The sequence below is a fragment of the Heteronotia binoei genome, chromosome 9, assembly GCF_032191835.1.
Source record: "Heteronotia binoei isolate CCM8104 ecotype False Entrance Well chromosome 9, APGP_CSIRO_Hbin_v1, whole genome shotgun sequence".
NCBI classification, from domain to species: Eukaryota; Metazoa; Chordata; class Lepidosauria; order Squamata; family Gekkonidae; genus Heteronotia; species Heteronotia binoei.
The window spans coordinates 123,313,685-123,339,227 of record NC_083231.1 but is presented as its reverse complement, the minus strand read 5'-3'; the positions used below and the strand labels follow the sequence as shown (position 1 = coordinate 123,339,227).

Here is a 25,543-nt window from a genome sequence, read left to right as displayed (position 1 = left end):
AGACCTCAGCCTGAGATCTTGGGGAGCCACTGGATAAACATCAGGAGCAGAGGTCCATCAGTGGCTCTTAGCCACAGTGTATTGTTGGAACTCTCTGTCTAGGGCAGTGATGCTCAGTATTCTTGGTGTTTGGGGGGCACAGTGGGAGGGCTTCTAGTCTCCTGGCCCCACTGATGGACCTCCTGATGGCACCTGATTTTTTGGCCACTGTGTGACACAGAGTGTTGGGCTGGATGGGCCATTGGCCTGATCCAACAGGGCTTCTCTTATGTTCTTCTGTCTGGGGCAATGATGCTCTGTATTCTTGGAGCTTGAGGGGGGGCTTCTAGTCTCCTGGCCCCACTGATGGACCTTCTGATGGCACCTGATTTTTTGGCCACTGTGTGACACAGAGTGTTGGGCTGGATGGGCCATTGGCCTGATCCAACAGGGCTTCTCTTATGTTCTTTTGTCTGGGGCAGTGATGCTCTGTATTCTTGGAGCTTGAGGGGGGGCAACAGTGGGAGGTCTTCTGGTGTTCTGGCCCCACTGTGGACCTACAGATGGCACCTGGGTTTTTGGGCCACTGTGTGACACAGAGTGTTCGACTGGATGGGTCATTGGCCTGACCCAACATGGCTTCTCATATGCTCTTATGTTCATAAGAAGATGATGGCGATGACAATACTGGATTTATACCCCACCCTATACTCTGACTCTCAGAGTGGCTCACAATCTCCTTTACCTTCTTCCCCCACAACAGACACCCTGTGAGGTGGGTGGGGCTGAGAGAGCTCTCCCAGAAGCTGCCCTTTCAAGGATAACTCCTGCGAGAGCTCTGGCTAACCCAAGGCCGTTCCAGCAGCTTCAAGTGGAGGAGGGGGGAATCAAACCCGGTCCTCCCAGATAAGAGTCTGCGCACTTAACCGCTACACCAAAAGGGTGGTGGGGGAGAAATCGCACCCACTGCCTTGACCTCCTTGTCAGAAGGGAGAGGCACAGCCGGTCTCCTCAAGGGCAGAGCCCCTGGCTGCTTACCGGCGACTGTCAGCTCCACTCCTCGCACCTCCAACCAGCGGTTCTTCGCGTCGATTTCAAACCGGAAGTTATACTTGCCGCTGTCCCTTGTCTGGGTGCTTCTCAGGAGAAGGGTGCAGTTGCGCTGCCCGAGAGCATCTCCGATCAGTTCTGTGCGGCCTTGAAATTGAGCATCCACCGCATCCGGAGTGGAGGAGTGGAAAGCCACAATGCGTTGCCCTTCGTTGTCTTTGTACCAGATGGACGTGATGCTCTCCGGGGTGTCCATGGGGTAGTCGAAGGTGCAGGGGATCAGGACGCACGACCCCTGGACACCCCGCAGACTCGCGGGGTACCTGACTTGCCATGAAGCCGAGGCTGGAGGAAGACAAAGCGCAAGATGATGGCAGAATAGAGACAAGGGATGCTGACTCTGGGTTAAAGAGCATAAGAGAAGCCATGTCAGATCAGATGGCCCATCTAGTCCAACACCATGCCAACCAGATGCCATCAGGAGGTCCATCAGTGGGGCCAAGGCACTAGAAGTTCTCCCACTGTGGTCCCCCCAAGCCTCAAGAATACAGAGCATCACTTGCCCCAGACAGAGAGTACCATCTATACGTTGTGGCTAAGAACCACAGGTGGACTTCTGCTCCATATTTTTATCCAATCCCCTCTTGAAGTTGGCCATGCTTGCAGCTGCCACCACCTCCTGTGGCAGTGAATTCCACATGTTACTCACCCTTTGGGAGAAGAAGGACTTCCTTTTATCCGTTCTAACCCGACTGCTCGGCAATTCCACGAGTTCTCGTATTGTGATGAGAAAGGGAGAAAAGGACTTCTTTCTCTACCTTCTCTATCCCACGCATAATCTTGTAAACCTCTATCCTGTCACCCCACAGTCGACGTTTCTCCAAGCTAAAGAGCCCCAAGTGTTTTAACCTTTCTTCATAGGGAAAGTGTTCCAAACCTTGAATCATTCTAGTTGCCCTTTTCTGTTAGAACAGGGGTGGGGAACCTCCGTCCCGAGGGCCATATGAGGTCACTTGGTGTGGCCCTCGGGGATTGCTGGGTCGAACGGAGCCATGTGGCAGCCTCTCTGGGGCCTGGCTGGCCAGCGAGGATTGTGGGGCCCAGCTGCGCTGCGCAGCAGCCTCCCCAGGGCCAGGCAGGGATCGCAGGGCCCAGATGTACTGTGCGGCAGCCTCCCTGGGGCCTGGCTGGCCGGCCAGAATTGCTGCAGGGCCTGGAAAAGTTACTGTCACCGTTCAGTTTGCACTTGATTATCCCAGAAGGTGTGGCCTAATATGCTAATGAGTGTGTGACCTAATATGCTAATATTAGGGGATGTGGTCTAATATGCTACTGAGTTCCTGCTGAGTTCCCTAGGGCATTTGCTTAGGCGGGCCATGTGTGTGTGTGCGTTCCAGATTAGGCTCTCCCCACATGCCTTCAAACAGAAAAACAATTATTTGCATTAATTTTGTTGGCCTGAATCATTCTCCTTCGGCAGAGCACTGTTTTTAAAGTTGATACTTTTTTATGGCCCGCGAATGATGTTATAAATATCCATATGGCCCTTGGCAGAAAAAAGGTCACCCACCCCTGTGTTAGAAAATGCCTGAAGATTTATCAGCGTTTATCGTATTCAAATTTAGTGATATTCCATAATATTAATCCAATTGACATCCAATAATTTTATTTCACGTGTTATGTATTGACGTTTGAATGTACCGCATGGCGAGCCCGACAGAAGGCGACTCCAGGGTCGCCGGATGCAGCTCGCCATTCACCCCGCCCACCAAGACCTGGGGCAGGAAGTTTGGATGGACCAGGATTGGCCTGGCCAATACAGGGGGCAGTTCCGGGCAATGTATATAAGCGGGGCCTGGCCCGCGTGCTCCCTCTCTTGTAATGTGCTCACAATAAAGAATGTTGCCTTCCAACCGTCTCGGTTTCCAGTACATTACACCACCCAACCTGTATTCCACTCAACACCAAAGGCAAAGATATTAATCCATTTGACATCCAATCATTTTATTCCACTCAATCTATATAGCGACAGGCGGAACCGGGCTAATGTCCTATTTCACATCTCTTTGAATCATTTGAAGTGCAAGGTTAAGTGGGAAGCATAGTGCTGTGGAACAGGTAGAAAGTGCATTAAGTTATTGAGAACAGAGAAGCCATAAAAAGCTGATGTGCAAAACAGGACATTAGACTGGTTTTGCCTGGTTTTGCCTGTTGCTCTGTAGGTTGAGTGGAATAAAATTATTGGATGTCAGTCGGATTAATATTATTGCCTTTGGCGGAATATCACTAAGTTTGAATATGATAAACGCTGGGATTGAAATTTCTCCTTTTTGAAGTGATAACTGTTTGCTTGGGCAACTGTCAGAACTTGTAACTTTATTATTGCTAGCTTAATGTAGAACCAGTATAATTGATGGTTGGCAAGTATGCGTAGAGGGGACCTGAGCGTTGAACCAGACCGACCCCATATTGTAACCTTTCTTAACCTGAAGTGCCTGAGTAGTAGTTAACCCTGCCCCGATGGTATCCAAAGTATTTGGGGGATGTAGACTGAATAATGTTGTATCTCTGTACTTTCTCACACTGACACCCTTTGAAGCCGAATCGTGTGGCCTTCAGAGTAAGGAGGCAACGTCTTTGCTGATAGCACTGGTGGGAAGACAGATGTGCCTGTAACGGTGTGAATTAAAGCTTTGTGGGTTGTTTGTTTTACTATATAAAACTGGGCCAGTGCTGGCTCTCGCCATCACTGTTATCTTGTACCTTGTATCTAACAGTTCTTAGTTCTCTCTAATAAAATCCTAGCTTGGAAACTAAGTATGGGATCTGCCTGGAGTTCTTAAGTTCTGACATTATAACAGTGAACCCATTGTTTCGGAGCTTATCTGAACTGGAAACCCGGCCCGATGGCTGCAAAGGTTCCAGACAACGGAGAGCCCACCACTCCAACGGAGGACCCGCCGCTCGACCCGAAGGTGACGGGGGTGAGGCGCAAGATTAAGGTGCCCGCACCTTTCTCGGTGGACGCGTTCGCCGCACCCCGATCCTGGAGCCCGCGGAAGTCCACGGCGGCGATCGACGCGGCGGAGCAGCGGTACAGAAGCATGCTGGGCGACGGGGCAAGCGGAGACGGAGACGACGACCAGGGCGAAGGTCCAGAACCGCGAGGCGGGGACGACCCGGTCCGGAGCCTCCGCAACGACCTGTTCGACTATGTACGGGAAATTCACAACGACGTACACGCCTCCCGAGTTATGATGGCCGAGGAGATGCAACAGAACCTAGGCGCGATCTACGACCAGCTCCGCACCTTGCAGACGGCGGTCCTGGGGATCCCCGTGGGAGGGCTGCCGCTGGGGCAACCGCCCGTGGCCCCACCGGCCCCGCTGGCTCCCGCGCCGCCGGTGGTGCCCGCTCCAGCCCCACCGGCCCCACAACCAGTGGCGCCTCCGGCCCCGGGGGCCCCCGCGCCGCCGGTCCCAGCACCTCCGGCGCCGCCAGTTCCGGCGCCCCCGGCGGTCCCCGTGCCCGCACCGCCGGCGCCGCCGGCCCCAGCTGCACCAGCCCTACCGGCCCTGCCGGCCCCGGTGCCCCAACCCGCGGCACCCCCGGCCGCAGGGGGGGGGAGGGAGCTGAAAATTACATTCGACGGGAGCCCAGAGGACGTGGAGTACTTCACCATACAGTGCGACACGTTCTTTACCCACTGGGGTGCGGACTACCCGACCGAAGCCAGCCGAGTGTACCACATTGCGTCCCGACTGAGAGGTCCAGCCCGCAAATGGTACGTCGGGCTGTTCACCGCGAGGAAGCCCGAGCTAGCAACCGTAGCGGGGTTCCTGCACGCCATGCTCCGCCAGTACGGCGACCCGCTCCGCGAGGAGAAAGCCATCGCAGCCCTCCAGCGCATCGAACAAGGCAACCGATCCATTCGCGAGTATGCCACGGAGTTCCTGGGCTACTGCGCGGCAGTGAGAGGGTGGAACGAGATTATGAAATATACTGCTTTTTGTAACGGGCTGAACCCGAACGTCCTCGACCGCTGCTACAGCCACGGGCGACCCGACACCTTGGTCGGGTGGATTCAGCTAGCCGGAGAGGTCGAGACCAACATCCAGCACGTGGGGCTTCGCCGACAGCAACTGGCGAAGAAGGGGTTGAAATCCACACCCACCAAGGCGGAGGGGCGACGGGCCCCGACAACCTCGACCCCCACCACTGCCCGAAAGTGTTACCGGTGCGGCGACCCGGACCACCTCGCCTCCAACTGCCCAGCCAAAGCGGGGTCCACCCCGCCGACAGCCAGGCCAACCGCATCGGGGCCCAAGAAGAAAAAGAGTAATCGGCCGAAAGAGCCCGGACGGGGCTCCGTCGCCACCACCTTGGCGACTGACGAGGATTTTACCGCCGAACCAGAAACCGTGGAAGAATCGACCGGGGAGTCGGACGACACCGAGTCGGCGGGAAACGACAACGACCTGCTTTAATGGGTGCCGCGAAGCAGGTCCAGCAACAGCCGGCACTCCTCACGGTGAGAGCCACTGGGGGTTTATTGTTTATGGCCGTAACCCTTCTCAACCCGAACCTAAAACGGTTCATGCATGCCCGAGCACTAATCGACTCGGGGTGCAACCGGGACTTAATCACCCCCCGCCTAGTAGAGGCGCTGGGATTAGCCACGTCCCCCCTCCCGCTACCCATGCTTTTCCAGCAGATGGACGGGGGGCCCATGAGGGGAGAGCCATGTAAGCTAGAAACGCAGGCGGTCCCCGTTGGGACCGAAGAGCATTGGGGGATCGAAACTTTTGTAATTGCCCCCTCTTGCTCGTTTGATGTGGTGATGGGCTCGGGTTGGCTCGCCCGCCACCAGCCAGACATAAGGTGGGAGGAGCAGATCGTCCGATTCCCGGACTGGAGGTGCGAACACCACCATTGGCGCCCCGAATGGGGGCCGCATCCGCCTCCCCGGAATGAGCGAGCCTGCCTCACCCTCGAGGAGGTCGCCTCGATCCCCAAAGAATACCGGGACTTAAAACTGGCCTTTAGTGAGAAGGAGGCGGATGAGTTACCACCTCACCGCCCCACGGACTGTGCAATCGAACTGATCCCGGGGCAACAACTACCAAAAGCGAAACTGTACTCCATGGGTTGGGCGGAGAAAGCGGAACTCCGCAAATTTTTGGACAAAAACCTGAAGCGGGGGTTCATACGACCGGCAACAGCCCCCCATGCCGCCCCCGTCCTCTTCAGAAAGAAAAAGGATGGGTCGCTTAGACTTTGCACAGATTTTCGCTCGATAAACGGGATTTCGATGTCTAATGCCTACCCGATCCCATTGATTAAGGACCTATTGAATACTGTGGCCACAGGGAAAATATTCACAAAACTCGACCTCCGAGACGCGTACTTCCGAGTCCGCATCAGGGAGGGGGACGAGTGGAAGACCGCGTTCAATACCCCGCTAGGACAATTTGAGTACTTGGTTATGCCTTTCGGGCTACAGGGGGCCCCTGGGGTATTCATGAACTTTATCAACGAGGTTCTGCGAGAGTTCCTGTTTAAGGGGGTGGTGGTGTACCTTGATGACATCATTATCTATTCGCCAGATCTCAAGTCACATGTACCACTAGTCAGAAAAGTGTTGAGCACCCTGTGCAAGCACAAGTTGTATGCCAAACTATCAAAATGTGAATTTCACAAGACTGAACTAGACTATCTGGGCTTCCGAGTATCGGGGGAAGGGTTGTCAATGGACCCAGCAAAGGTTCAAGCGGTGCTAGACTGGGAGCCCCCACGAACCCGCAAACAGCTCCAAAGTTTTCTCGGGTTCGCAAATTTTTACCGCGACTTCATAAAGGGGTTCGCCACCATCATGTTACCCCTTACGGAACTCCTTAAAACAAAGGGAAAGGGGGCAGAGGCAAAAAAGCCGGGCGCGCGCCTAACGTGGACGCCCGAGTGCCAAAAAGCCTTTACAGAATTGAAACGCCTCTTCACCTCGGAGCCCGTGTTGGCCCACCCTGACGAGTTAAAACCTTTCGTGGTTCAATGTGATGCTTCCGACGCCGCTGTCGGAGCCATATTAATGCAAAGGGGGGACAACGGGGTTCTGCGCCCCTGCGCCTACGTTTCACGAAAGTTCTCGAACGAGCAGAAAAATTGGTCAGTGTGGGACAAGGAGGCTTTTGCAGTCATGTTTGCCTTGAAAACCTGGCGCTCCTGGCTTGAAGGGGCCAGAGTCCCATTTGAAATCTGGACTGACCACAAAAATCTCGAGGCATTGACCGGGCGCCGCAAAATGACTGCAAAACAAATCCGGTGGGCTGGGTTTTTCGCCAAATTCGACTTTGTACTGAAACACATCCCAGGTACCAAGAATTTCTTGGCGGACGCCCTCTCCCGCCTGCCACAGCACGAGAGCCTCCGCGAGGAGGTGGTGGACTCCCTTATCCCCCCTTCGGCCATCGCGGGGGGGGTCACCACCCGCTCCGGGAAGAGGATCGGCCCCCCGGAGCCGGACCTCTTGTCTCAGTTAGTTACGGAGACTGCTCGGGAAGCAGACCAACCACCGAACCTCCGTAAAAGCGAGGACGGCCTCCTGTTGCACAACGAAAAGATCTATGTGCCCTCCTCCCTCCGCAAGCAGATTTTAGAGCATTGTCATTCCAGCCGCCTGGCGGGCCATTTCGGCTATGTCAAAACCCTTAACCTCATTACCCGACAGTTTTGGTGGCCTAGGCTCAAAAGAGACGTCTCCGAATTCGTCCTCTCATGTCCCACCTGTCTGATGGCTAAACGAAGAGGGGGTAAACCTCCCGGCCACCTAGTGCCCCTCCCAACAGCCACCCGGCCTTGGTCGGTAGTATCTATGGATTTCATTGTGGAGCTCCCGCCGTCGCAGGGCAAAACTGTTGTTTTGGTAGTGGTCGATACATTCTCCAAACAAGCCCACTTCATCCCCTGCAAGCAGCTCCCCACGGCTAAAAAACTTGCCCAACTTTTCTTTACACACATTGTACGCCTACACTCGTTCCCAGACAAGGTCATTAGCGACCGCGGGACGCAGTTCGTTGCCAACTTCTGGCGGGAGTTTTGCAAACTTGCGGGTATTGAGCAGGGCCTCAGCTCAGCCTACCACCCCCAGTCGGACGGACAGACGGAGAGGGTTAATAGCCTTCTAGAACAGTACCTCCGCTGTTTCATTAACTTCCAACAGTCCAACTGGGTGGACCTACTCCCATTCGCTGAATACGGCTACAACAACAGCCTTCACAGCTCTACTAAAACCTCTCCTTTCCAAATCATAAATGGCTATGAGGGCAAGCCTTTCCCAACGCTTCCCCTCCCTGCCACCCCCTCAGAACCCACATCGTGCCAACAATGGTGGGAAGGCCTTCGGGAGAGCTGGAAGGGAATTCAGGAGAACCTGGAGGAGGCGAAAAAGGCTTACAAAAAACAGTTTGATAAAAAACACTCTCCTGAATGGGAATTGAGAGTGGGAGACACTGTCTTTTTGTCCACAAAAAACCTCCCCCTTCCTCAGCCCTGCCGCAAACTTGCGTTGAAGTTTCTGGGGCCTTTTAGGATCAAACGAGTAATCAATAAGGTGACTGCAGAACTCGAGCTGCCCAAGTCTCTAAGCAAAATCCATCCTGTTTTTCATTGCAGCTTACTCCGGAAAGACCCTGGTGCCACGTCCTTCCATCCCAGGGCTCCGCCGCCCCCTCCGACGACAGTGAGGGGTCAGAGTCACCATGAAGTCCACGAAATCCTGGACTCCAAAGTCAAACGGGGGAAACTGTATTACTTAATCAGGTGGAAGCACTTCCCCCCGAGCTGTGATGAATGGGTCGAATCTCAGAACGTAGCTGCGCCGCAATTGTTAAAAAAGTTTCACCTGCTGTACCCGCACAAGCCCAAGCCGCCACCCCCCGGGGGAGGGCGCTTAGGGGGGGCAGTATGTCAGAACTTGTAACTTTATTATTGCTAGCTTAATGTAGAACCAGTATAATTGATGGTTGGCAAGTATGCGTAGAGGGGACCTGAGCGTTGAACCAGACCGACCCCATATTGTAACCTTTCTTAACCTGAAGTGCCTGAGTAGTAGTTAACCCTGCCCCGATGGTATCCAAAGTATTTGGGGGATGTAGACTGAATAATGTTGTATCTCTGTACTTTCTCACACTGACACCCTTTGAAGCCGAATCGTGTGGCCTTCAGAGTAAGGAGGCAACGTCTTTGCTGATAGCACTGGTGGGAAGACAGATGTGCCTGTAACGGTGTGAATTAAAGCTTTGTGGGTTGTTTGTTTTACTATATAAAACTGGGCCAGTGCTGGCTCTCGCCATCACTGTTATCTTGTACCTTGTATCTAACAGTTCTTAGTTCTCTCTAATAAAATCCTAGCTTGGAAACTAAGTATGGGATCTGCCTGGAGTTCTTAAGTTCTGACAGCAACATTGGAAACGTAAGCAAAACTTTATTATTGGCATTGAAGATTCTTTGGTGTATTATGGGAAGAAATTGGTCGACGTCTTTAAGAGGTTGTTTGTACGCGGAGCCTTGCTCCTGCCTCCAATCCCAAAGTCTCCCGGCTCCACCCCCAATGTCTCCTGGCACCACCATCAAAATCCCCAGATATTTCTTGAACTGGACTTGACAGCCCTATGGAAAAGCTTAACCCTGCCCCACAGTCCTGATCTGAACTGGGTCCCACAACCACGGGCTACGTAAAAGAAAAAAAAAATCCCTGGGAATTCTGTCCCTTGTCTGTTTTAGCTTTTGGTGGACTCCCACCCAGTCGCTCCACTTCATTCATATTGAGGAAGACTCAGCATGGGTTCTGTAAGGGAAGATCTTGCCTCACTAACCTGTTACATTTCTTTGAGGGGGTGAACAAACATGTGGACAAAGGGGACCCGATAGATGTTGTTTACTTTGACTTCCAGGAAGCTTTTGATAAAGTTCCTCATCAAAGGCTCCTTAGAAAGCTTGAGAGTCATGGAGTAAAAGGACAGGTCCTCTTGTGGATCAAAAACTGGCTAATTAACAGGTAGCAGAGAGTGAGTATAAATGGGTAGTCTTCGCAGTGGAGGACGGTAAGCAGTGGGGTGCCGCAAGGCTCGGTACTGGGTCCCATGCTCTTTAACTTGTTCATAAATGATTTAGAGTTGGGAGTGAGCAGTGAAGTGGCCAAGTTTGCGGATGACACTAAATTGTTCAGGGTGGTGAGAACCAGAGAGGATTGTGAGGAACTCCAAAGGGATCCGTTGAGGCTGGGTGAGTGGGCGTCAACGTGGCAAAAGCGGTTCAATGTGGCCAAGTGCAAAGTAATGCACACTGGGGCCAAGAATCCCAGCTACAAATACAAGTTGATGGGGTGTGAACTGGCAGAGACTGACCAAGAGAGAGATCTTGGGGTCGTGGTAGATAATTCACTGAAAATGTCAAGACAGTGTGCGTTTGCAATAAAAAAGGCCAATGCCATGCTGGGAATTATTAGGAAGGGAATTGAAAACAAACCAGCCAGTATCATAATGCCCCTATATAAATCGATGGTGCAGTCTCATTTGGAGTACTGTGTGCAGTTCTGGTCGCCGCACCTCAAAAAGGATATTATAGCATTGGAGAAAGTGCAGAGAAGGGCAACTAGAATGATTAAAGGGCTGGAACACTTTCCCTATGAAGAAAGATTGAAACGCTTGGGACTCTTTAGCTTGGAGAAACGTCGACTGCGGGGTGACATGATAGAGGTTTACAAGATAATGCATGGGATGGAGAAAGTAGAGAAAGAAGTACTTTTCTCCCTTTCTCACAATACAAGAACTCGTGGACATTCGATGAAATTGCTGAGCAGACAGGTTAAAACGGATAAAAGGAAGTACTTCTTCACGCAAAGGGTGATTAACATGTGGAATTCACTGCCACTTGTGGCCGCCACCACTGCCGGAGGTGGTGGCGGCCACAAGTATAGCCACCTTCAAGAGGGGTTTAGATAAAAATATGGAGCAGAGGTCCATCAGTGGCTATTAGTCACAGTGTGTGTATATATATATATACATATATTTACACACACTGTGTGTGTGTGTGTGTGTGTGTGTGTGTGTGTGTGTGTGTGTGTATATATATATATATATATATATATATATATATATATATATATATATATATATATATATATATATATATATATATATAAACATTTTTTGACACTGTGTGACACAGAGTGTTGGACTGGATGGGCCATTGGCCTGTTCTAACAGGGCTTCTCTTATGTTCTTATGTGACACAGAGTGTTGGACTGGATGGGCCATTGGCCTGATCCAACAGGGCTTCTCTTATGTTCTTATGTGACACAGAGTGTTGGACTGGATGGGCCCTTGGCCTGATCCAACAGGGCTTCTCTTATGTTCTTATGTGACACAGAGAGTTGGACTTGGAGGGGCCATTGGCCTGATCCAGCAGGGCTTTTCTTATGTGACACAGAATGTTGGACTGGAGGGGCCACTGGCCTGATCCAACAGGGCTTCTCTTATGTTCTTATGTGACACAGAGAGTTGGACTTGGAGGGGCCATTGGCCTGATCCAGCAGGGCTTTTCTTATGTTCTTATGTGACACAGAGTGTTCGACTGGAGGGGCCACTGGCCTGATCCAACAGGGCTTCTCTTCTGTTCTTATGTGACACAGAGTGTTGGACTGGAGGGGCCACTGGCCTGATCCAACAGGGCTTCTCTTATGTGACACAGAGTGTTGGACTGGAGGGGCCACTGGCCTGATCCAACAGGGCTTCTCTTATGTTCTTATGTGACACAGAGTGTTGGACTGGAGGGGCCACTGGCCTGATCCAACAGGGCTTCTCTTATGTGACACAGAGTGTTGGACTGGATGGGCCATTGGCCTGATCCAACAGGGCTTCTCTTATGCTCTTAAATGTACTAAGCAGCCGCACCTTGGAGAACAGCAAGAGCAAGTTCTAGGAGGAACAGCAGTCCCATCATAGTGATGCCTGGGAGCGAATCCAAATCCTGTTGGAGAGAAATGCAGAATTAGGTACAAAAACATCACCCCGAAGGGCAAGACACCTGAGACTTTGTGAGTCACTCACAATCAGTGTTCCCGCTAAGCTGAGTTAGTGTGAGCTAGCTCATAGGTTTTTAGCCTCCAGGTCGCACATTTTTGCCTTCGCTCAGGGAAAATGGCCCCACAGCACCTCACGAAGTAGAATTTTTGCTCACAAAACACAGCTTTGAGAGAGTATTGTTCATAATCTACATTAGTGATGTGTGTTTGGCAACCGAAGCTTGAAAATTCTTGCCACCAAGTGGGATTGACAAAGCACCAGTTCAGAATCTTTCAGATTAACCATTGTCAAAGATCATCAAATGACCTTTAACATCCCATTGTTTTTCAATGTACTTGTGAAATTCTCTCCATTCATTTTTTTAAACTTCTCTAAGTCTTGTTGTCAAGCATGCGGGTTCAATGACGAGTCGAAGTTGATACAAAGACTATGTTTATTGATAGACCGATACTTCTGTGCAACAGGTTCTCAAGAGTAATGCTGCATATACGTTGATACAATACTTTTAAGGCTTACTTCAAAAGGATGGGGGTGCAGGGTAGCTCTCACACATAAACTATCATAAATGTCTACATTCTCACAGTGTTATCAGGCCTCTGTCCTTGCTTTCCCCAGATGTGCCACACTCCCTACTAGTAATGTATGGGAAGGTGCTGATTTTTTTAGGGGGGAGGGGGGAAGGGGGAAGGGAGTAAGCAAGAAAGAGCACAATAAAATTTAGTGCATGGGTGTCAAGCTTGCGGCCCAGGGGCCAAATCAGGCCTCCGGAGGGTTTCTGTCAGGCTCCCGAGCAACTGGCTGTCGCATGATTCCTTCTCTCTCTCTCTTGCTTCCTTCTGCATAACAGCTTATTTTGTGAGGCTTGCTCAGTCGCATAGGAGCTGCAGAGCAAAGTCTCTATTTTCTCCATTGGCTGAGGCTCCTCCCTTGGAGAGGAAGGGCAGAGGAAGAGCTTGCTTTGCCATGTTCTCTCAGTTGCACAGCAGAGCTACTGAGGCAAGCCTCTCTTCCTTCTCTTGGCTGAGGCTCCTCCCCCTCCTGGTCCCCCGGGGAAGGAAGGAAAGAGCCAGAGCTTCCTTTGCACAGTTCGCTGGATCTCATGGGAGAGATGCAAAGAAAGCACCTTTAAGACCAATGAGTGCTATTGTTTTAAGCATGTTATTTTGAGGGGGTTTTTTAAAGAAAGAAATTGTTTTAAATTGTACCTGTCTGTGTTTATATTGTGTTACCTAATCTTAAAAAGGTACTCACATGGCTGGGCCCAACATGGTCTAGCCTGACAAGGTCTCATTTATGTCAGATCTGAAGAAGAAGATATTGGACTTATATCCCGCCCTCCACTCCAAAGAGTCTCAGAGCGGCTCACAATCTCCTCTACCTTCCTCCCCCACAACAGACACCCTGTGAGACGGGTGGGGCTGAGAGAGCTCTCACAGCAGCTGCCCTTTCAAGGACAACCTCTGCGAGAGTTCTGGCTGACCCAAGACCATTCCTGCAGGTGCAAGTGCAGGAGTGGGGAATCAAACCCGATTCTCCCAGGTAAGAGTCCACACACTTAACCACTACACCAAAATGGCACTACACCAATCTGGCTCTCATAACGAATGAGTTTGACACCCCTGATTTAGAGGTTCCAGAGCTCCACTCCTGTAAGCTCCTGACCCCAAAATGAGGCCTGTGTGCAACTGACAGGGGGGTTAACCAATCAGCAGCATTACACACAGGCTTTTGTCTCACAAGATGATTGTGCCCGGGGTTGTCTTTCCAAAACGTTCTTTGCACCAATCACTAGCTTGGAGAAGGCGCTGACGCTGGCAGCAGATTCCTCACTACTCTGTTCTCTCTGGTCCGGTGCCAGCTTGGTCACAGGCCAACACGGTTGCTCCTCTGGATCAGTGAAAGGAGCGAAGCTAGCATGCGATAAAGGGGAAGCGAGATGAGTTCCCTCTTCTCTGCGGCGGGGTTCACAAGATAGTACTGGAGAACTTGCAAGCTGGAGGGTAACCGCGGGGGAAGCTTTCGAACAGGGATACTTCCAGGCAGAGAAAGTTGGTAATGAATAAATGGCACAACTGCTGGCTCCTTGCAATGGGGATGTTTGGGGCCATGCGGTCTGCGGCCCAGAAGAGACCAGAGAGGCTGTCTCACTGCCTTTGGGCTTGTAACGGCAGGCGAAGCTGCTTAGCTTCACCTTTCCTCAGTAGGTGTTAAATACTGGGTTCAAAACAGGAATAGGCTCGTGTACTGATTAAAGAGATCCAGTTTGCTGTAGTGGTGAAGTGTGCGGACTCTTATCTGGGAGAACCGGGTTGGATTCCCCACTCCTCCACTTGCACCTGCTGGAATGGCCTTGGGTCAGCCAGAGCTCTCTTATCTGGGAGAACCGGGTTGGATTCCCCACTCCTCCACTTGCAGCTGCTGGAATTGCCTTGGGTCAGCCATAGCTCTCTTATCTGGGAGAACCGGGTTGGATTCCCCACTCCTCCACTTGCAGCTGCTGGAATGGCCTTGGGTCAGCCAGAGCTCTCTTATCTGGGAGAACCGGGTTGGATTCCCCACTCCTCCACTTGCACCTGCTGGAATGGCCTTGGGTCAGCCAGAGCTCTCTTATCTGGGAGAACCGGGTTTGATTCCCCACTCCTCCGCTTGCAGCTGCTGGCATGGCCTTGGGTCAGCCAGAGCTCTCTTATCTGGGAGAACCGGGTTTGATTCCCCACTCCTCCGCTTGCAGCTGCTGGCATGGCCTTGGGTCAGCCATAGCTCTCTTATCTGGGAGAACCGGGTCTGATTCCCCACTCCTCCACTTGCACCTGCTGGAATGGCCTTGGGTCAGCCAGAGCTCTCTTATCTGGGAGAACCGGGTTTGATTCCCCACTCCTCCGCTTGCAGCTGCTGGCATGGCCTTGGGTCAGCCATAGCTCTCTTATCTGGGAGAACCGGGTCTGATTCCCCACTCCTCCACTTGCAGCTGCTGGAATGGCCTTGGGTCAGCCATAGCTCTCTTATCTGGGAGAACCGGGTTTGATTCCCCACTCCTCCACTTGCAGCTGCTGGAATAGCCTTGGGTCAGCCAGAGCTCTCTTATCTGGGAGAACGGGGTTTGATTCCCCACTCCTCCACTTGCAGCTGCTGGAATGGCCCTGGGTCAGCCATAGCTCTCTTATCTGGGAGAACCGGGTTGGATTCCCCACTCCTCCACTTGCACCTGCTGGAATGGCCCTGGGTCAGCCAGAGCTCTCTTATCTGGGAGAACTGGGTTGGATTCCCCACTCCTCCACTTGCAGCTGCTGGAATGGCCCTGGGTCAGCCATAGCTCTCTTATCTGGGAGAACCGGGTTGGATTCCCCACTCCTCCACTTGCACCTGCTGGAATGGCCTCGGGTCAGCCAGAGCTCTCTTATCTGGGAGAACCGGGTTTGATTCCCCACTCCTCCACTTGCACCTGCTGGAATGGCCTTGGGTCACCCTGAGCTCTCTTATCTGGGAGAACCAGGTTGGATTCCCCACTCCTCCACTTGCAGCTGCTGGAATGGCCTTGGGTCAGCCATAGCTCTCTTATCTGGGAGAACCGGGTTTGATTCCCCACTCCTCCACTTGCACCTGCTGGAATGGCCTTGGGTCAGCCAGAGCTCTCTTATCTGGGAGAACCGGGTCTGATTCCCCACTCCTCCACTTGCAGCTGCTGGAATGGCCCTGGGTCAGCCATAGCTCTCTTATCTGGGAGAACAGGGTTTGATTCCCCACTCCTCCACTTGCACCTGCTGGAATAGCCTTGGGTCAGCCATAGCTCTCTTATCTGGGAGAACGGGGTTTGATTCCCCACTCCTCCACTTGCAGCTGCTGGAATGGCCCTGGGTCAGCCATAGCTCTCTTATCTGGGAGAACAGGGTTTGATTCCCCACTCCTCCACTTGCACCTGCTGGAATGGCCTTGGGTCAGCCATAGCTCTCTTATCTGGGAGAACGGGGTTTGATTCCCCACTCCTCCACTTGCACCTGCTGGAATGGCCTTGGGTCAGCCAGAGCTCTCTTATCTGAGAGAACCGGGTTTGATTCCCCACTCCTCCACTTGCACCTGCTGGAATGGCCTTGGGTCACCCATAGCTCTCTTCTCTGGGAGAACAGGGTTGGATTCCCCACTCCTCCACTTGCAGCTGCTGGAATGGCCTTGGGTCAGCCAGAGCTCTCTTATCTGGGAGAACCAGGTTTGATTCCCCACTCCTCCACCCAGCCCCCAAGAAATAGAAAATACCTTGTGATTGCACCCTTTTTGGATCCTTTATTAGAATATGCAACACCATAGGCAGTTCCTAGGATTCTCTAATGCTGCTTCCCAATTGGCCAGTTTGAATTATGCAGCCAGTTGGGATGCAGATCTTTGGATCCTCTCAGTGTATTGTGTTGTGCCTCACGCTCAGGACACAATACCCAAACATGTCCAGGCATGTCTCCACATACATAACAGTAGGGAATGGAGTGATCTGAGAATCTGTCTTATGTCACAGTGGACGCCCTTCCAGTAGGCATCCAAAGTGCCAGAATTTTTCATGGGAAGCTTGCAACATGCTGTACTGTGACTTTTCTCTGCAAAATTCAGTTACAGACATGACAAAAGCACATTGAGGACATAAGACGCTTGTGAGAAGAGCCCTGCTGGATCAGACCAGGGAGGGTCCATCTAGTCTAGCATCCAATCTCACACTATGGCCAACCATTCCCTCTGGAGGGCCAACAACAGGGCAGAGAGGCCGAGGCCTTCTCCTGAGAAGAACGTCAGAAGACCACTGCTGGGTCAGACCAGTGAGGGTACATCTAGCATGGCATCCTGTCTCACAGTGGCCAACCAGTTCCTCTGGAGGGTCAACAACAGGGCAGAGAGGCCAAGGCCTTCCTCTAATAAGAATATCAGAAGAGCTCTGCTGGGTCACACCAGGGAGGATCCATCTAGTCCAGCCTCCTGTCTCACACAGAGGAATTGGTTGGCCACTGTGTGAGACAGGAGGAAGGACTAGATGGACCCTCACTGGTCTCATCCAGTGGGGCTCTTCTGATGTCCTTATCAGGGGAAGGCCTCGGCCTCTCTGCCCTGTTGTTGGCCCTCCAGAGGAACTGGTTGGCCCCTGTGCGAGACAGGAGGCTGGACTAGATGGACCCTCACTGGTCAGATCCAGCGGGGCTCTTGTTATACTTTGAGACTTGCTTGTCCTGTGGTGAAAGAGGAGCCCATTGTTATGATGGAGCCCTAGCTGGGAAGTAGGAGACCTCTTGACACATCGCAAACCAGCAGCTTCATGCCCATTTCATCTCCCCAGGATCGTCTGACTCACAAAAGGCAAAGGGCATCCTCCCTCTTCATGGTTCAGCTTTGGGGTCAAGAGGGTGCAACAGGGGCACCCCTTGGAGAGGATGAAGCAGCAAATGGGGACTTTGGTCTCTGAGCAGTCTGCCCACACGTGAGGCATGGCACTGCTGCCCAAAATAGCAGTTCTGCTCCGGTGACTTCCGTCTGGAAGAAGAAAGGGGGGGCGTGGGGCTCGGCCACTTTGCTCAACTTCCCGTCTGTTTCCTGGGCTCCGCTCTCTGTGCCGCTCTCCTCCTCCTGAGTTTCGTTTCTCTGGCATCTGCCCTGCTTTGGAATCAGAAGGCTGAGGAGTTTCACTTTAGTTTCTCTCCCTTGAGGCAGTAGGACCAGTTGCCTGTTGGGGAGGTCTTGCCCAGACTGTGCTTCAACAGGCGCCATTCAAAATATTTTGTTGCTCCTCGCAAGGTGTAGCCTTCCCCTCATGAACTCTTCGGTGCCAGCGTTGGTGTAATGGTGAAGTGCGGGGACTCTTATCCAGGAGAACCAGGTTGGATTCCCCACTGCTCCACTTGCACCTGCTGGAATGACCTTGGGTCAGCCAGAGCTCTCTTATCTGGGAGAACCAGGTTGGATTCCCCACTCCTCCCCTTGCACCTGCTGGGATGGGCTTGGGTCAGCCAGAGCTCTCTTAACTGGGAGAACTGGGTTGGATTCCCCACTCCTCCACTTGCAGCTGCTGGAATGGCCTTGGGTCAGCCAGAGCTCTCTTATCTGGGAGAACCGGGTTTGATTCCCCACTCCTCCCCTTGCACCTGCTGGGATGGGCTTGGGTCAGCCAGAGCTCTCTTATCTGGGAGAACTGGGTTGGATTCCCCACTCCTCCACTTGCACCTGCTGGAATGGCCTTGGGTCAGCCAGAGCTCTCTTATCTGGGAGAACCGGGTTGGATTCCCCACTCCTCCACTTGCAGCTGCTGGAATGGCCTTGGGTCAGCCAGAACTCTCTTATCTGAGAGAACCCAGTTTGATTCCCCACTCCTCCACTTGCACCTGCTGGACTGACCTTGGGTCAGCCAGAGCTCTCTTATCTGTGAGAACCGGGTTGGATTCCCCACTCCTCCCCTTGCACCTGCTGGAATGGCCTTGGGTCAGCCAGAGCTCTCTTATCTGGGAGAACTGGGTTGGATTCCTCACTCCTCCACTTGCACCTGCTGGAATGGCCTTGGGTCAGCCAGAGCTCTCTTATCTGGGAGAACCGGGTTGGATTCCCCACTCCTCCACTTGCACCTGCTGGACTGACCTTGGGTCAGCCAGAGCTCTCTTATCTGGGAGAACCAGGTTGGATTCCCCACTCCTCCACTTGCAGCTGCTGGAATGGCCTTGGGTCAGCCAGAGCTCTCTTAACTGGGAGAACTGGGTTGGATTCCCCACTCCTCCACTTGCAGCTGCTGGAATGGCCTTGGGTCAGCCATAGCTCTCTTATCTGGGAGAACCGGGTTTGATTCCCCACTCCTCCCCTTGCACCTGCTGGGATGGGCTTGGGTCAGCCAGAGCTCTCTTATCTGGGAGAACTGGGTTGGATTCCCCACTCCTCCACTTGCACCTGCTGGAATGGCCTTGGGTCAGCCAGAGCTCTCTTAACTGGGAGAACTGGGTTGGATTCCCCACTCCTCCACTTGCAGCTGCTGGAATGGCCTTGGGTCAGCCATAGCTCTCTTATCTGGGAGAACCGGGTTTGATTCCCCACTCCTCCCCTTGCACCTGCTGGGATGGGCTTGGGTCAGCCAGAGCTCTCTTATCTGGGAGAACTGGGTTGGATTCCCCACTCCTCCACTTGCACCTGCTGGAATGGCCTTGGGTCAGCCAGAGCTCTCTTATCTGGGAGAACCGGGTTGGATTCCCCACTCCTCCACTTGCAGCTGCAGGGATGGGCTTGGGTCAGCCAGAGCTCTTTTCTCTGGGAGAACCGGGTTAGATTCCCCACTCCTCCACTTGCAGCTGCTGGAATGGCCTTGGGTTAGCCATAGCTCTCGCAGAGCTGTCTTTGAAAGGGCAGCTTCTGGGAGAGCTCTCTCAGCCCCACCCACCTCACGGGGTGTCTGCTGTGGGGGAAGGAGATAAAGGAGATTGTGAGCCACTCTGAGATTTGGAGTGGTAGGCGGAATGTAAACCCAATGTTGTCTTCTTCTTCTTCGATTGCCAACCTCCCAGTGGGCCAAGGAATCCAAAGCACACAGCTTCCGTGAAAACCAGCCTCAATAAGAACCAACCAATGCAAAAAATTATATCTAGATAAGCACTGAATTTATTTATTTATTTATTTATTTATTTATTTGGGATTTATATCCCGCCCTTCCCACGAATGGCTCAGGGCGGCTTCCAACCATTAATCAACTTAAAAGTAACAATTTCAAATATAAAACAATTTAAATAATTTAAGCAGTTAAAACATTAAAACAAAGTAATTCAGTTTCCTATGAACAGATGGCTGGCCAGTTTCCTCAAGTTGTTATCCTAGCTAAATGTAGGCTAGGTATAGGCTAGCCGGAAGAGGGTCGTCTTACAGGCCCTGCGGAACTGCACTAAGTCCCGCAGGGCCCTCACCTCTTCCGGCAGCTGATTCCACCATACGGGGGCCATAACACCTCAGCTCCCAGTGGGGCCTGGAGTTGTCCCAAAATCACAATTGGCTTCCGGATAAGAGAGACTAGTTCCCTGGAGAAAATGGCTGTTCTAGATGTGTGTGTGGCGGAGGGTGGGGGGACCTCTCTGGGCTCACACACCTGTTAAGCTCCCTTCTCTCTCCCAAACTTCTCAGGTTCCACCATCAGTTCCTCAGGAATTTCCCACCCCAAAGTTGGCAGCCCTAGCCCCCACCCTCTTCAGCTAATTGGAGCACCCAGGCCTTGGGGTGGGAGGGTGCGGGAAGGAGCGTTCAGCTCATCAGAGTCTACCCAGGTGGAAAAGGATCCACCGTTGGGCAGCCTGTCTACTTTTCTCTTTTTTAAAAAAAATCCATACATCTATACCAGGAGTGGCCAAACTGTGGCTCAGGAGCCACGGGTGCCTCTTTCACACATATTGTGCCGCTCTCAAAGCCCCCCCCCCCCCCACACCTTGCTGAACGGTTTGGAGAAGGCATTTGTCTCTTTCAATCAATCCTCCAATCCAAGCCAGCTGGCGGCTTGGAGAATGCATTTAAAGTTAAAGTTGCTTGCTTTCCATCTCTTCTTTCCTCCCCCTCTATTTCCCTTCCTTCCTTCCTTCCTTCCTTCCTTCCTTCCTTCCTTCCTTCCTTCCTTCCTTCCTTCCTTCCTTCCTTCCTTCCTTCCTTCCTTCCTTCCTTGATCCAGTTTGGTGTAGTGGTTAAGTGTGTGGACTCTTATCTGAGAGAACCGGGTTGGATTCCCCACTCCTCCACTTGCCCCTGCTGGAATGGCCTTGGGTCAGACAGAGCTCCCTTATCTGGGAGAACCGGGTTGGAGTCCCCACTCCTCCACTTGCACCTGCTGGAATGGCCTTGGGTCAGACAGAGCTCTCTTATCTGGGAGAACCGGGTTGGAGTCCCCACTCCTCCACTTGCACCTGCTGGAATGGCCTTGGGTCAGACAGAGCTCTCTTATCTGGGAGAACAGGGTTGGATTCCCCACTACTCCACTTGCAGTTGCTGGGATGGCCTTGGGTCAGTCAGACCTCTCTTATCTGGGAGAACCGGGTTGGATTCCCCACTCCTCCACTTGCAGCTGCTGGAATGGCCTTGGGTCAGCCAGAGCTCTCTTATCTGGGAGAACCGGGTTGGATTCCCCACTCCTCCACTTGCCCCTGCTAGAATGGCCTTGGGTCAACCAGAGCTCTCTTTTCTGGGAGAACCGTGTTGGATTCCCCCCTCCTCCACTTGCCCCTGCTGGAATGGCCTTGGGTCAGCCAGAGCTCTCTTATCTGGGAGAAGCAGGTTGGATTCCCCATTCCTCCACTTGCAGCTGCTGGAATGGCCTTGGGTCAGCCGTAGCTCTGGCAGAGGTTTTCCTTGAAAGGGCAGCTGCTGTGAGAGCCCTCTCCAGCCCCACCCACCTCACAGGGTGTATGTTGTGGGGGAAGAAGTATGGGAGATTGTAAGCCGCTCTGAGTCTCTGATTCAGAGAGAAGGGTGGGGTATAAATCTGCAATTCTTCTTCTTCTTCTCCTTTCCTTTCTTCCTTCCCTCCCTCAAACATCTGACATTCATGTCTTGGGGCTCTCAGACATCTAATGTTTATTCCACGTGGCTCTTACATTAAGCAAGTTTGGCCACCCCTGATCGATACAATTTTTCCCTCTAGAAACTGTGTCCTCGCAAGAACCCTGTGAGATAGAGTAGGCTGAGAGTGTGTGAGTAACCCAGAGTCACCTTCCATGGCAGACCGGGCATTTGAACCTGGGTCTGACCACTACACCACTCCAGTTCCCAGACAGGTCAAAACATTTCTAAGAGCCAACACAGGGGAGTAGATGGAGTCTGGGCCTTGGACAGGAGAGATCTGGGTTCCGATTCTCCCTCAGGTCAGCAATGGCACTCCCTAGATGGAGCCTGAGTGAAAAAAGTTGATCAACAGGCCCCGGATGAGAGCAAGCCTTTTCTCAAGACAGACGTGTCCCTCTTGAGGAATATCTAACAAGTCTCTCCGATTTGCCTTGTGGGAGGAAATCGGTTCCCTGGCTCTCAGAACCCTTCAGTCAAACTGAAAGATGTTCTTCCTGTTCTTTCTGAGAATCTCATATGAGCAAAATAATAAAAAGCATTTAAAAGTTCTGAACACACAGCTGGGATGGGCAAATTCCCGAGTGCACAGCCTGGGGAAATATTGCCTGCTGCTTTTATCTTTGGCTCCTGTCTGTTCCTAAACTCAGAGGAGCAAAAGCCCAGCATCCCCACAGCCTGCCATATTCCCATGGGGTAGTTGAGGGCCCACAACGGTAGACCCTTGGCTGAATCCAGGCTCTTCTGAGCTACAGCAGAGATTGGCTGTCTCTCAAGAAGAAGACAGCAGATTTATACCCCGCCCTTCTCTCTGAATCAGAGTCTCAGAGCAGCTTACAATCTCCTTTATCTTCTTCCCCCACAACAGACACCCTGTGTGGTGGGTGGGGGTTAAAGAGTTCTGACAGAACCTGCCCGTTCAAGGACAACTTTTGCAAGAGCTATGGATGAGCCAAGGCCATTCCAGCAGCTGCAAGTGGAGGAGTTGGGAATCAAACCCGGTTCTCCCAGATAAGAGAGCTATGGCTGGCCTAAGGCCATTCCAGCAGGTGCAAGTGGAGGAGTGGGGAATCAAACCCGGTTCTCCCAGCGATGGCTGGCCCAAGGCCATTCCAGCAGGTGCAAGTGGAGGGGGGGGGAATCCAACCCGGTTCTCCCAGATAAGAGGGCTCTGGCTGACCAAAGGCCATTCAAGCAGGTGCAAGTGGAGGAGTGGGGAATCCAACCCGGTTCTCCCAGATAAGAAGAAGATGAAGATATTGGATTTATATCCCGCCCTCCACTCCGAAGAGTCTCAGAGCAGCTCACAATCTCCTTTACCTTCCTCCCCCTGTGAGGTGGGTGGGGATGGAGAGAAGAAGAAGATATTGGATTTATATCCCGCCCTCCACTCCGAAGAGTCTCAGAGCGGCTCACAATCTCCTTTACCTACCTCCCCCACAACAGACACCCTGTGAGGTGGGTGGGGCTAAGAGAGCTCTTACAGCAGCTGCCCTTTCAAGGACAACCTCTGCCAGGGCTATGGCTGACCCAAGGCCATGCCAGCAGGTGCAAGTGGAGGAGTGGGGAATCAAACCCGGTTCTCCCAGATAAGAGTCCACACACTTAACCACTACACCAAACTGGCTCTCACAGCAGCTGGCTCTCACTGGCTCTCACAGCAAACTGGCTCTCACTGGCTCTCACAGCACTGGCTCTCACAGCAGCTACACCAAACTGGCTCTCGCTGGCTCTCACAGCAGCTAAGAGGGCTCTCACAGCAGCTGCCCTTTCAAGGACAACCTCTGCCAGAGCTATGGCTGACCCAAGGCCATGCTAGCAGGTGCAAGTGGAGGAGTGGGGAATCAAACCTGGTTCTCCCAGATAAGAGTCCGCACACTTAACCACTACACCAAACTGGCTCTCCAACTGGCTAAGAGAGCTCTGGCTGACCCAAGGCCATTCCAGCAGCTGCAAGTGGAGGAGTGGGGAATCCAACTCGGTTCTCCCAGATAAGAGAGCTCTGGCTGAACAAAGGCCATTCCAGCAGCTGCAAGTGGAGGAGTGGGGAATCCAACCCGGTTCTCCCAGATAAGAGAGCTCTGTCTGACCCAAGGCCATTCCAGCAGGCATAAGTGGAGGAGTGGGGAATCCCAGATAAGAGAGCTCTGGCTGAACAAAGGCCATTCCAGCAGCTGCAAGTGGAGGAGTGGGGAATCCAACCCGGTTCTCCCAGATAAGAGAGCTCTGTGTGACCCAAGGCCATTCCAGCAGGCATAAGTGGAGGAGTGGGGAATCCAACCCGGTTCTCCCAGATAAGAGAGCTCTGTGTGACCCAAGGCCATTCCAGCAGGCATAAGTGGAGGAGTGGGGAATGAAACCCGGTTCTCCCAGATAAGAGAGCTCTGGCTGACCCAAGGCCATTCCAGCAGCTGCAAGTGGAGGAGTGGGGAATCCAACCCGGTTCTCCCAGATAAGAGAGCTCTGGCTGACCCAAGGCCATTCCAGCAGCTGCAAGTGGAGGAGTGGGGAATCAAACCCGGTTCTCCCAGATAAGAGATAAGAAAGGGACGCCAAAAGAGGAGATGGCTGGACAGCTTTACTGGTGTAACAAACATGAATTTGAGCAGACTTTGGAGGATTGGGGAAGACAGGAGGGCCTGGTGTGACTTTCTCCATGGGGTCGCAAAGAGTCAAACTTGGTTGTGCGACTGACCAACAAGATGTGGATTGGGCTCCCTTCTACAAGACGCTTCTGTCCCATTTCTCAGTTACCCTCAAAGGTCTCTCAATGCTGGCACTTTGTCATCTTCCAGAGAATGGAAAGCGGGGAACAGCTCCTGATTCAAGGCCATCTAGGAAGCGTCTCCCCGTGGAAAGGCAATGGGAGAAAAAGTCTTACCTTCTCATGGGCATCAACACACGCAGTGGTTCTTGGTTGTCTTTTGGAACTCCCTGGCCCTGGAGAGTCTTCGGCTGGGGGCAAGAATCCTGCCTGCTGTTTACAGAACACAGAACGGGATGCTGGATCTCGAAGGCAGGACAATCCAGGGGAGTTCATTGCTTCCTCTTTCAAGCAGTTTTACGCCTCCAGTTTTGGGAAGTTCCAAAATTCGTGTCAGCTGTTTTGACTCCTCATTCCAAAGCCCGACAGCCTGAATTGCTCAGCAGAAGTGATGTGACGTCTCGGGAGGACTGGGTCCACTTCATCTGCACGAGCAGGAGCCATTTTGAAGAAAATGAGGTGCCAGAGATCATTAGCACAACTCATTTGCATACCATGGAAGAGCCAGTTTGGTGTAGTGGTGAAGTGTGCTGACTCTTATCTGGGAGAACCGGGTTGGATTCCCCACTCCTCCTCTTGCACCTGCTGGAATGGCCTTGGGTCAGCCAGAGCTCGCTTATCTGGGAGAACCAGGTTGGATTTCCCACTCCTCCACTTGCAGCTGCTGGAATGGCCTTGGGTCAGCCAGAGCTCTCTTATCTGGGAGAAACAGGTTTGATTCCCCACTCCTCCACTTGCACCTGCTGGAATAGCCTTAGGTCAGCCAGAACTCTCTTATCTGGGAGAACTGGGTATGATTCCCCACTCCTCCACTTGCACCTGCTGGAATAGCCTTGGGTCAGCCAGAACTCTCTTATCTGGGAGAACCAGGTTTGATTCGCCACTCCTCCACTTGCACCTGCTGGAATAGCCTTGGGTCAGCCAGAACTCTCTTATCTGGGAGAACCAGGTTTGATTCCCCACTCCTCCACTTGCAGCTGCTGGAATGGTCTTGGGTCAGCCAGAACTCTCTTATCTGGGAGAACCAGGTTTGATTCCCCAGTCCTCCACTTGCACCTGGTGGAATGGCCTTGGGTCAGCCAGAACTCTCTTATCTGGGAGAACCAGGTTGGATTCCCCACTCCTCCACTTG

General features: G+C 52.6%; 1 protein-coding gene across 1 annotated transcript in view; it reads right to left on the bottom strand.

The window, feature by feature from the left end:
• The window catches only part of SIGLEC1 (sialic acid binding Ig like lectin 1), a 120,054-nt gene that overhangs the window by 52,484 nt on the left and 42,027 nt on the right, over positions 1-25,543 (bottom strand). Inside the window, exon 2 of the mRNA XM_060247434.1 lies at positions 1,018-1,374. Coding sequence (XP_060103417.1) covers positions 1,018-1,374 — 357 coding nt within the window. The remainder of the gene's footprint in view (positions 1-1,017; positions 1,375-25,543) is intronic.